The sequence below is a fragment of the Condylura cristata genome, unplaced genomic scaffold (assembly GCF_000260355.1).
Source record: "Condylura cristata isolate star-nosed mole 26May11 unplaced genomic scaffold, ConCri1.0 scaffold00014, whole genome shotgun sequence".
Lineage (NCBI taxonomy): Eukaryota > Metazoa > Chordata > Mammalia > Eulipotyphla > Talpidae > Condylura > Condylura cristata.
Window position 1 is genome coordinate 938,953 of NW_004567115.1, and position 12,191 is coordinate 951,143.

General features: G+C 40.0%; 1 protein-coding gene across 1 annotated transcript in view; it reads right to left on the reverse strand.

Moving 5' to 3' along the window:
• The window catches only part of GYG1 (glycogenin 1), a 111,883-nt gene that overhangs the window by 87,021 nt on the left and 12,671 nt on the right, over positions 1-12,191 (reverse strand). The window contains exons 3-5 of the mRNA XM_012724766.1: positions 4,445-4,635; positions 2,548-2,829; positions 894-1,173 (exon numbers count right to left, since the gene is read on the reverse strand). Of these exons, the coding sequence (XP_012580220.1) occupies positions 894-1,173; positions 2,548-2,829; positions 4,445-4,635 (753 nt within the window). The remainder of the gene's footprint in view (positions 1-893; positions 1,174-2,547; positions 2,830-4,444; positions 4,636-12,191) is intronic.

Here is a 12,191-nt window from a genome sequence, read left to right on the forward strand (position 1 = left end):
AATCCACTGGTCTGTATGTTTATTCTTATTCCAGTACCATGCAGTTTTGATTATTATGGCTTTGTAGTGTAGCTCGAAGTTTGGGATTGTAATGCCTCCACTTTGTTTTTTCTTAGACATGAGTGTTTTGGCTATTTGAGGTCTTTTGTTGTTCCATATGATTTTTTGTTTTAATTGATTTTAAAATTTATACATCCAGAACTGGGGTACAGGATAGAGGTGCAGGGGCGGTGAGAATATTCACCAGCGACAGAGTGGGAAGCAGAACAGGAAGATCTATAAGGTATACTGCTGAGGGGAGCAGTATAGGAGACAGGAGAGGTCTGCTATGCCCTGTGGACCTCTGGGATTGGGGCTCAAACCCACACAAAAATGACTGAAGCTCGCTTGCAGTGCTGTGCCTGATGAGCCACCAGGGAGACAGGAGAGGTCTGCCACACCTTATGGGTCACCTCCCTGGCCGGGGCTGGAACTGGTGCTACAGTGGAGAGCTTCATAGTGCTGTGCTTTAACCCATTGTGCCACCAGGCAGGGCCTGTATTTAGTTTTTTAGAAAATTAAATGTCAGGGTATTTATGTTATATTCGGCACATTTTCATTCCTAATCTCACTTGGAATTCATGCCTGTAATTCCTGAGTCCTGTCTGGGAGAGGAGCACCAAGCGAGGCTTGAGATCTGAAGCAGGCAGCAGAATTCTCTGCATAGGAACTGAGGAGGTGTGCAGCATTCCTTAACCCCTCCAATGGCTAACGTGCTATTCGAAGGAAGTTTGATGGCCACAGTATTTTGCTGTTGTATCATAGAATAATCAAAAGCAGGATTGTGTGCAGGATCCAAATATTCATAGCTACCCACTTTAAGGATGTGGTGGATGGGAAGAAGACTCTCTGACCAAGAAACAGCTCTGTCTTCTGCCACTAGAACTTGTTGCTGCAACATAAGTCATTTTGTTCTCCCTGGAGAGCCTCTCTCCACAAAGCCATGCTGTCCAATACACTTGCTGCTGTGATACACCCTTCTCCTTAAGAAAGGCCTTCACAGTGTGACTGCTTGTAGGAAAGGATAAAAGTGGAGTGGGGAGAAGGGCGGACACTGGGTGGTTGAAGCCAGACTCTGCACTCTGACTATCAGACGCCTCTGCCACACAAGAGATTCCTTTAGAAATCCTCATTCTGGAATAAGTGAGAATAAATGATCTAAAACCAGAAGGTGAAACAAGAGAACAGAATAAGCCCTCTCACTGATCCTGTTTGTTGGAATAAATGAGTTTCCTCCTTAACGTATAATCCCAGAGGATACAGGAAGAGGGCAGATTTGCAAATTTGTCCCAAAAATATAGAGATTTTCTTGAAGCACCACTGGCCATTGTTACAAAAGGTTTTTCATGGACATCATGTTAATGCAACCTGGGACTTGATGGAAAATAGCATACAGTTGAACCAAAAAGATTTTTGAGCAATGTATTATCATTAGGCTCAGAGACCTGACAAGATTATTTAACCTTTGAACAAAAGCATATTATATTTTTTAGGATGATATTGATGGTTACCCAGGATGATTATGGAATGAACTAGAAAGGTCCATTAGGCTTTATCTTGTCACTAGATAAAAATCCACTCCAGGTAGAACTTTATATGGTTTGCATGGCAGGATGTCACTAAATATGGTGTCATTGTTTCATAATATAACAAAGACAGTTTCTTTGATGATTTTTAATGAGAAGAAGCGCTGTTTATTAACCTCTGAAATTGTTGGAGACTTTTTTTCAGACTTAATCACAAATTCCTAAGGGTAGAAACAGCTGTTTGAGGGAGGTGAAAGCAATACTTGGGAGGGTGAGGGTAGGAGTTGAGGTGTAAGGTGGAGATTCAGATTTGAAAGGAGCCATATAGCCAACTTTTAAGCAGACATAAGAGACAAGGCATCAAGATTCCTGCCAGGGTAGAGTAGCACTAGGCAGGCAGCTGGTGCAGGACAGGCCTGGGGAAGGTAAATGAATCAGCTAAGTGCTAAATGTAAGGAGACACCCCCCTTCAGGTTCCTGGGAGCGCAGGGCTGCTGTGAAGAGTGGACCCCTCCTTAAAGCTTGCATGGTGGAGGCCTGACTTGCTTTTTCTCCAGCACTGGAGAACAGAGAAAATGGAACATTTCTGCTTTCACCTTAAAAACAAGACAGCCTCAAACTAACCTCCTATTTTGGTTACCCAGAGATTCTGATAAAAATCAAAATAGCCCAAACTTTGGGAAAGACAGTCTCCATTCATTATAAGGTTTTACTACAGGAAGAGTATGGGTCATATAAACATTTGTCATTTAAGTCTTAAACAACAAGAAACAACAACCTTCCAAATTAGCATAGGTGTCTGTTCCACCAGACCAGTGGACATGCTGAAATTCTTTTCCTTCTGCCTTACTTTCTTTTTCTCTTTTCTTTCAACTCTTTTTTTAAAAATATAAATTATGTTTATTTAGGAAACGTTTTTTTTACAACTTTGTATCTGCTTTGGCGTGATAGATTTAAACCTCAAAAATACATATTTTCACACCCTGCCGGATACCAGTGCTCCACAGTCCTCCGACAATTTCCATTGGGCTCCTTCCCCCGACTCTTCTTCCACCTCCCTTGCCTTCCGGTTGCCAGTTCAACACTCTTTTCTTCCATTTCTTTCTCCTCTTTTCCTTCTACTCTGTTAGGCACTACCGAAGCGGCTTGCTTTTCTTTCCCCTCCTTCCTTCGCTTACAACGGATTTGAAGGGGGAAAAAAGAATCAAATATCTGTTTCCCAGCCATTTTCATCAACAATACTGGCTCCTTTCTCAGGGTACCACTAGGCAATGAAAAGCACCGTAGGAGGACATTTGTGACAGTGTAGTGACGGATTCATGACGACGCGGCCGTGTAGACTTGAAACAGGTCCACTCTGTTCTCTGCATTTAGCTGAGACCAAACCAGAATGAATACCTATGGGTGCTCAGCGGGATGCGTGAAACAAAGCAGTTTTCTATTTTGTGATGAAAAGAAAATAATTTTTGGGGGTGGGAACCCTACCCAAACCAGAAGTTTAGTTTGTGTTTGTTTCAGCTAAACTGCTTCTGGCTTGTCATCTATGTTTGTAGAATCTCAATTGTTGCAGAAATCTTTTAAACTTTCCCCCTCCCCCCTTAGGATTTGTAAACCTCTCTAGAAGTTTATTTCAAAATAAAGAAGTTAATAGCACAGACTTTCTGACATTTAGATCATATTCAGCTGTCTTTATTTCTATACATCTTGAACTTTTTGAACTAAGTTCCTTTTTTTTAAATTGTATTTTGAATCAGTCACATCTCTTGTAAAACAGATTTTCAGAAATGTGTTTTCATATTTGATAGGGATTAAACATATTCAAGTCAACCTCAACAGGAGGAAGGGTTGATATGACTTATACCATTTTCCTTTTTCTTGAAAAATTTCTGGCAGCGTATGTAACATATTACTTAACAACACGAAAGCAAATGTTCAGCTGGAGTCGGAAGGCTGTGGAGTTGTTGCAGAACGCATACTGCAAAATGCTGCGGGTGCTGTTCACATCACAGCCCTTGAACATTTGTGTATTTATTACAATAATTTCCTAGCAAATGACTTGGAAATGTCTTGGGGAAGGGGCTCCTCCCATTAGCCACCAATTTGCAAAAAGGTGCCACCATCTGGAAGGCCGTGGTTCTGATACTGAGTTCATATTTAAAAGGCTTATTTTTGCTCCTTTTGTCCTAGACCTTTGGCTGAATTGAAATTAGTCTGGATTAGTTGCATTCTGCTGTGCTAAAGCTTAGCACCATTGTCTCAACTTGCTGATCTTTCCAAGATAAACCAACCAACAACCATCCACCCACTCCCCCAAATGAAACCACAAAGCAAGGGGTATTTGCATTCATTTCCCCTGATTTCCATCTGCTTTTGTCCTGACCCTAAACAGTTTGTTGCTGGGTTCCTCTCCTTAGTCCTTACCTTAAGCCAGATGCATCTTCTAAATGCTTGATGGAGTCTAATAATAGTAAACACTCCCCCTCACTCACTTTTTTTTTTTTAAGGGTGGAAAGCTAAAGCCCAGAGAGCATAAGTGATTTGCTTGTGGTCACACAGCCAGCCATGGAAAAACAGAATTTGAAGTCAGGCAATATGGCACTAAGTCCTACACTTAAGCACTCCACTCTTCTGCTTCTTCCACAAAAACTGCACCTTTGCCCGAAGTCCTATTTTCTGTTGGTCTGGCCATTCACTGCTTGATGGTGGACCTCTCCCTTCTACATGTTCCCCTTGATCAGATCTCTTCTAGGTGCTATCATTTGGTGTCTCACCTGTCCTTATGGGCGAGCCCTAATCTGGGTCAATTCCCTTACCTCCAGCCTCCTCTGTTCCCAATTTTCACTCTCCTGTACTGACCCACAGTTGAGGTCTAGGCATACCTTCTGCTGGAGCTGTCACCTGTCACAGACGACACTAGGAGGGAGAGGCTTGTTGGGGTGTGCAATTCTGGGGCTCGGTAGGCTGTGCAAGCCAGGCATGCTTGCTTTCCCTTCCCTTCGTTCTCTCCTTCAGTCTTCAACCTCACTATGACAAGTTCTTCTCTTTCAAGAGACTTTATATCCCAGTATTCCTGGAACGTAGATGGAATTTATTTCTTTATATTTACTTCCTGCTTTGCTCCAGAAAAGACTTAAGGTAGGGCCTCAAATATATGCATATATAACTTCAAAATAATAAGATAAGTAAAATTAAAAATAGAAGGCCAGAGGAAAAGGAAAGATTTTGAAAAAGTGAGATAAAATGAAGAATATTGGTTCATAGTACTGAGCTGTAAGTTCCTGCATGTTTGCTGTTGTCAGAGGTCTGGTGCGTGGACCAGCATGAAGCAATATGGAGGGAAGAAGAGAATAAGCAAAATACATAATCTAGGCTGTCTTGATAAGGGGATTGACATAATATATAGTGCAGCATTTTCATAGTCATAAATTTCATAGTCTTAAATTAATATAGGCCTTTAAAATTTACTTAGGGTATGAAAAGACAGTGGAGGTAAAACAGTGGTTTGTGGTTCAGTAATCTTGCAAAATGGTTAGCAAGGTAAACACATTTCTTTACTGAAAGATTTTTTCTTTTCTTTTTTAAAAAAGATTTGTTTATTATGCATACAGAACTGGGACAGGCCAGCGGTGCAGGGACGGTGAAAGGATTCACCAGAGACAGAGTGGGAAGCAGAACAGGCAGATTGACTAATACATGACTGAGGGGAGCAGCTGATGGGCCAGGAGAGGTCTGCTGTGCCATGTGGTCACCCCCTTGGCCAGGGAGCTAACTCATGCTGAAGTGACTGCAGCTACCTTTGTAGTGCTGTGCTTTAACCCAATGTGCCACCAAGAAGGGCCCTGAAAGATTTTTCTTAATGGTGTTTATGTGTATTGTAAGTCTCTAGAAAGGGAATAGGTCACAGTCATTTCCAGACCTTTGGCCACAGGGATCTTTCTTTTGGAAATTTAGAGGGCCACTCTATGTTAAAGAAACTGTGGAGAAGTTTGTGTATAAGAATTGCTTTCCTAAAAAAGTATTTTTTTAAAAAGATTTATTTATTTTGTACATACAGAACTGGGTACAGTCCAGAGGTGCAGGGGCAGTGAGAGAATTCACCAGAGACAGAGAGGGGAGCAGAGTAGGCCGACTGACGAAGTACACTGCTGACGGGAGAGGTCTGCTGTGACATGTGGTCATCTCTGGGGGTGGCGGGGTTTGAACTCATGCTGAAGTGGCTTTAGTTTCCCAGTGCTGTACTTTAACCCTCTGCGCCACCAGGGAGGTCCCCCAAAAAGGCACTTAAAAAAATCAGCAGTTTTAAATATACAGAATTAAGTCAAGGGAAAATTAGAAACTGACAAAGGATGACAGGTAAAACAGCCAATTTCATTAATATGTGGCAAGTTTTTACAAATCAGTTTATGAGATCACTAACTTACTAGAAAAATGGACAAAGGACAGGGATAGGTGACAGGACATAAAAATAGTTTATAAAAGTGTAAAAGATTTGTCATCCCTCACTAGTGGATAAATAGGAACTGAGCTAGAAAATGAGCTGCTACTTTTTACCACTCACTGTGCAAAGCCTCTGGAGTGTGACAATGCTCTGTGTTTCCAGAGGTTGGAAACAAGAAGTCTCCTTTGTTATTGGGATGATAAGTTGGTGAAACTACTGTGGGTCTCTATCACATATAATCAAAATATAGTTAGACTTTGAGCTCACATTCGAGCACCTCCACTATACCATTTTATCCACTAATATCTGAGCGGCCGTCTCTCTCCTTGGATTGCTACAATAACCTTTTTTGATCTTCTTCTTCCACTTTGCTCATTCAAGTCTGGATCATGTCATACATCTTGCTCAAATCCCTCCTTTGACTTCCCATCTCACTAAAAGCAGCACCCTAAATTTCCCTGTGGGCTACACGGACCTACATAGAACCTCTGTGATTTTATATTTTATTCTATTCCTGTTCCTTCTGTTTTAACCACACTGTCCTACTTGTTTTTCTCTGAACGTATCAGTGATCCTTTTATTCTAGAGCTTTTGCATGGGATGTTCTGCTTGGATCAAGCTTCCCTTCACCGTTTGCAGTGCCAGTTTTCTCATCTTCTTTAGGTATTTGCAGAAATACCACCTTTTCAACCAGACCATCATTGACCATTCAATTTAAAATCCTATGCACTCACCCCATTCACTCTTGCTTTTCTCTATTTCTATAGCTTGGATCATCTCCTATTATTTATTGTGGCTTTGCTTGTATCTTTGTATGAGAATGTAATGTGTTTTCATTTTGTTCATTTGCAGTGCCTGAGGAGCTATAATGTATGTGTTTAGCAATACATTTCTAAATTAATAAAATATTGAATGACATCTGACCCAGCAACTCTAGGAATCTATTCTATGACAGACTTACACATGTGCACAAAGCAACACAGACACCCTAGTCATTAAGTTGAGTTTATTTTAGTGAAAAAAAAAATGAGCAGTGATCCCAAGACATTGAGCATTACCTTTCAGAGGATGTTAAAGGGGTTGGATAAAACCAAAAGTTGATTCATGGTCAACTACCTTTTAGAGGGAGGGTTGATGTTGAAACCAGATCAGTTATCATTAAAATAAACTACATTTCCATTGCATCCTGAATATGTGGACTTTTACTTTTTCTCCCAAATTGGTGAAAAAGGTGGTTCATAATTGAGAACAAAGAGGTTCAGTCCCACATGCAAAAGAGATATAACTGCTATTTAGTTCAAAGGCTCCCTTTGGGCTTCCAAGAGGTTTTAGATTAGACTGTAATCTAAATCATCTCTACTCCCATTCATTTTTTCAAAAATATTAGGGAATAAGTGCACTGTTCAAGATTACATCCCCAAGACACAGTGGGGAGGCCCAGAGGCTCACTCATAGTGATAAGTGTTCCTGTAAGAAAGGTCTGGGCTGTTGTTTCCTCACTTGATGGATATAGTTCTCTCTGGTGATTCACTATGTTTACCACTGGAGCAGACTTCACATTTCTGCAAACAGGAAAACTACAGGGGCCAGCCATTGCTGAGAGGTGATAACAAAGGGATGAGTTAGCATGGGAAGGGGAAAGCTCTACATGTAGTTCCCGTGTCAAATGAAAAAAATTAGAAGAAATTTTGTAGTATATGGTATCTTCATGTGAAAGATCACAAAGGAGAGAGTGGAGGGTGCAGGCTATGAGATCTAGGGAGCCTGCAGTTTAAGTGGGTGAATATATGGTTAGGGGGACTCTACTTGTCCTCTGTGGCTTCCATAACAAAATGCAGCAGACTGGTGACTGAAGAAACAAATTTATTTTCTCTCAATGAGAAAGGTTAACTAAATTTCAAGATCGAGGTGTTGGCCAATTTGATCTCCAATGAAGCCTCTCTCCTTGGCTTGCAGATGGCTGCCCTCTTGCTATATTTCATACCGTCTTTCCTCTTCAGTGCTCAGAACTGCACTGTTGCCAGTTCCCCTTTTTTGAAGGGATACCAATCAGATTATTTTAGGGCATTCCTTAAGAGCTTTGTTTTAATTTCATCACCTTCTTTAAGTCTCTATCTCCAAATATGATCACTTTTTGATGTATTGAAGTTTTTGGCTTACAGAAATGAATTTTGAGGGTACACAATTCAGCCCATAAAGTGGAACTCGATTTTTTACTGAGACATAATTGCCACAATAGCTCTCAACAGTGGAGGAAATGGTGAAGCTGAGAACCATTCAAGAAAATCACACTCCATGGGGAAAGTCCCCAGGGGTTACCAGTAGCTGGTGGAACTAGAGAAAGACCAAGGGAACCCCCCAAATCTCATAAGTTGCTAGTGATGTAAGAGGGTCTCTGCTTTTCTTATTCATTTCCACCCCCCCCACTCAATGTGAAATGCCTGATCCAGAAAAGAAGCTGGTCTCTCTCTCTTTTCCTCTACCCATTGATAGATTCTCTTCTAAATACCAAGTTCCTAGAGGTGAGGCCAGGTCTTCTCTGGTAAATGAAAGGAGACGAGGTTTAAATTGGATGTGAGATGAACATTTTAAGAACATTTACACTGAAACTGATGGTAAGAAAGTTGTAGGATCTGATTGAGAAGTAAAGTAGGAGAAAGGTGATTCTGCAGAGCTCATTTGTATGTGGTGCTTGAAAAAAATGAAACTGGCAACTTAAGCCCTACTGAATTGATATTTTTCAATACTGGAAATCTTTTTTAAATATATAAAAGGATCAAGTCTTGGACAACACAGTAAATTGCTTTTAGTAGTTCTCTCTGGAGAATGAGGATTTGGGATGGAAATTGGTGTGGGGCGTAAATGTACTTTTGAATTTGAAAATACCATGTACATATGTTACTTAAACATTTGAGCCATTTTATGCTAAAGTAATTAGTACCATATGATGTGAATAGAGAAGACTGAGTTAAGAAACAGCCCTGACACATCTTCAAACAACTAGCAACAACAAATGTTGGCGAGGATGTGGAGAAAAAGGAACTCTCCTGCATTGCTGGTGGGAATGCAAACTAGTACAACCACTATGGAAAACTGTTTGGAGGTTCCTCAAACTGCTAAACATGGAGCTTCCCTATGACCCAGCAATCCCACTCCTAGGTATCTAGGATACCTAGATACCTGTACCCCCATGTTTATTGCTGCTTTATTTACAATTGGAAAAACATGGAAGCAGCCCAAATGCCCAAAAGTAGATGACTGGATTAGAAAGATGTGGTACATATATACAATGGAATATTACTCAGCAACCAAAAAAGAGAAACACATGTCTTTTGCAGCAACTTGGATGGAGCTGGAAAAGATCATGCTTAGTGAGATAAGCCAGAAAGAGAAAGAAAAATACCGGATGGTTTCACTCATAGCAGGAGTATAATGGACCAGGCGAGAAAATAACAAAAATAATGAACAACCATAGACCAGAGACATTCTGTGGGGGTGGAGTGGGGAATGGGATCAAAAACGGGGGGGGGAAGGGAGGGAAATGCACGGGACTATGGTGGTGGCACAGGGGTGATTTGGAGATGGGAAACCCGTGGGGATTACAATTGAGATGAAAAAAAAAATGTGAAAAATGATGTAAAAATAAACTTTTTAATAAAAAAAAAAAAGAAACAGCCCTGAAAGATACATGTGAATTCCATATATGTTAAAGTACTTTCTTACCAGTGATTGGACTTTAATGATTAGACTTAAGGATTTTAGAGTGACCCAGGGAAACTTGTAATGGGAGCAAGGTGAGGCTCTCTGTGCAGAGGGAGGAATCTGTTCTTTGTATTTGGAACAAGCTCTGCAGAAGATGGAGTGGCCTTGGACCAAACTTGAATGTTAGAAACCAATGTGAGCTGCTGATGCTGTTGCTTGAAGGGAGATAAATGTTGTGACAGATGCCTGCAAAGCTTTTGGCAAGGAATGGGGCTCCATTTGGTGTGATACATTTCAAGGTTAAGCTCTTTTGTGTCATGTAGATGTGGCATGTTTTTGGCTCAGAGCTGAACTTGGGGGTTTGGGATTTATATAATTATGGAAGGCATTAAGTCAAGAGGCAATGTACAATGGCTTGGCTAGTAACATTTGAGATGATCCCTCACATATCTGTTTAAGCATAGACATCAGCTCCTCCCTCACCAAATATCATGAAAGGGTTTCAGCAAAATAGGAAGAAAAGTATGAGGGGTCATTTAAAGCAACACATGTGTTAAGTTCATGCGTTATCTTTTATTTACCCATGTGGGATTTATTCTCTTCTTGGGTGTGTTGAGTAAATAAAAATTGTGAAATCATTATAAATATTGTGAATTCATACATACCCTTGTATACAATGGCTTGGGAATGGAACTATAATCCATCATCTTTCTGAAACTGAATTAGGCATAGAAAGAGGGTATTCTGATGAAATGAGGTTTAAAGCTGGATATAGAAAGAAATGTTATTCCATACTAATGCCTGACATGATTCTTTTCCCTGATAGTCAGAGATAAGTGTGACAGGGGAGTGGGAACTATAAAATAATAGTAAAAATAATTTAAAAAGCAAATTTTCATCTTGTTTTAGAAGGAACCTTCACTGTGGAGACACATACGCCAATGAACCTACTAGAAATTTAAACATACAACTGTTGGCTTTATCTTGTTGGTTGTTATTATTTGAGCTACTGATTGCAGTGTTCAAGGCCAATTATGTTGTATACGATATATCTCCTCAAGGAAGGATTTGTATAACAACCCCTCTTGGCTTATTCATACTCTATTTCCAATGGATTTTAAAATGGAAGCAGTTTTATTTGTTTATTTGAAGCTGAATGGCATGAGATGTCAGGAAGCTACTCTGTTTCATTAAACTTTACTTTTCAGTTTTTTGTTTTTTTTTTTTGGTGAGCTTTATGGCCCTGAAAAGTATTTGTTTTGGAGAATTATCTGAAGAAACTACAGAATCCACTGTGGGGAACTGGAGAAGAGGCTGCAAGGGGAGAGAAAAGAGAAAGATATACAGTCTGTTCTGATGAGATGTAAGCTCCTTTGTCCATTCTGAGGCCAGTCATTGTGCTGAGCATTTTAAAACAACACAAAACAGTTGGAGGGTCATTGGCATAGTTCTGTGCCCTCCTCGCCAGTGTGCCATCCTTTTCCTCATTTACTGGCCACCTAATCTTCATTCCCTTCAGGGCAAACTTCCTTTTCTCTTGACAATCACAGAGCTTTCACGGAGCCTGAGCCCCTTTGGTGTGGTGACTCAGTATAGATCTAAGTCAGCTAATAATTTTCCCCTGGTTACATGAATGTTTCAGACTTGTGGGAGAGGTGTAGGGCTCAAGTGGGGCCTTTCAGAATGAAGCCTTTGGCGCTGGGTCCAGCTAACCACAGGAATGTCCTTTCCCAAGGACTTGGCTTAGGAGGGAGGTGGTAGATTGAAATTGTGAACTCTTTTTTTTGTTATCCTGTGGGTCACGGTGGTGGAGTTTGTCTAGAATGTAGCATTACGGAGGAAACTTGGAGAGAACTGGTTTTTGAGGCAAGTGTTCGAAACTTCTAATTCAGTGTACCAGAAACCAAATCTGTAAGTAGATTTTTTTTCCCATATTATAAGTCAATCACAAGTCAATCTACCCTTCCCACCTAAACTTTTTTTGGCCTCAGCCATTTTGAGTGAGGGCTTCTGTCACATGCAAAAAGGATTCCTACCTTATTATAACATGAGGAGATTACAACAAAAATTTGTGATGTAGGAAGAAATTAGAAGGAAAGATAGGATCTAAATATAACATTTAAATATCAGGAATGACAAAAGGTAAAGGGATAACTTATAGGTAAATAAGTAATTTTAAATGAAGATATAAAGAACTGAAGATTAAAAATATAATAGTGGAGGAGTTCAAAGAAGACCATACAATATTAAAATCTGTGATATCAAAGTTCAGAAAATAGAAATTGAGAGGGTAAATAATTAAGAAAAGAAAGTAAAACAAGGTAAAATTAAAATGTGAATATTAAAAACCTTACCAAAATAAAAATAGTGTCAGAGAAATATGTTTAAAAGAAAATAAAGACAAACACTTAAAGATGATGAAGAGACAGGAGAAAACTCTGATTCACCACAGTGAATCAGTGAAACATTTCAGTTTTTTTTTTTTT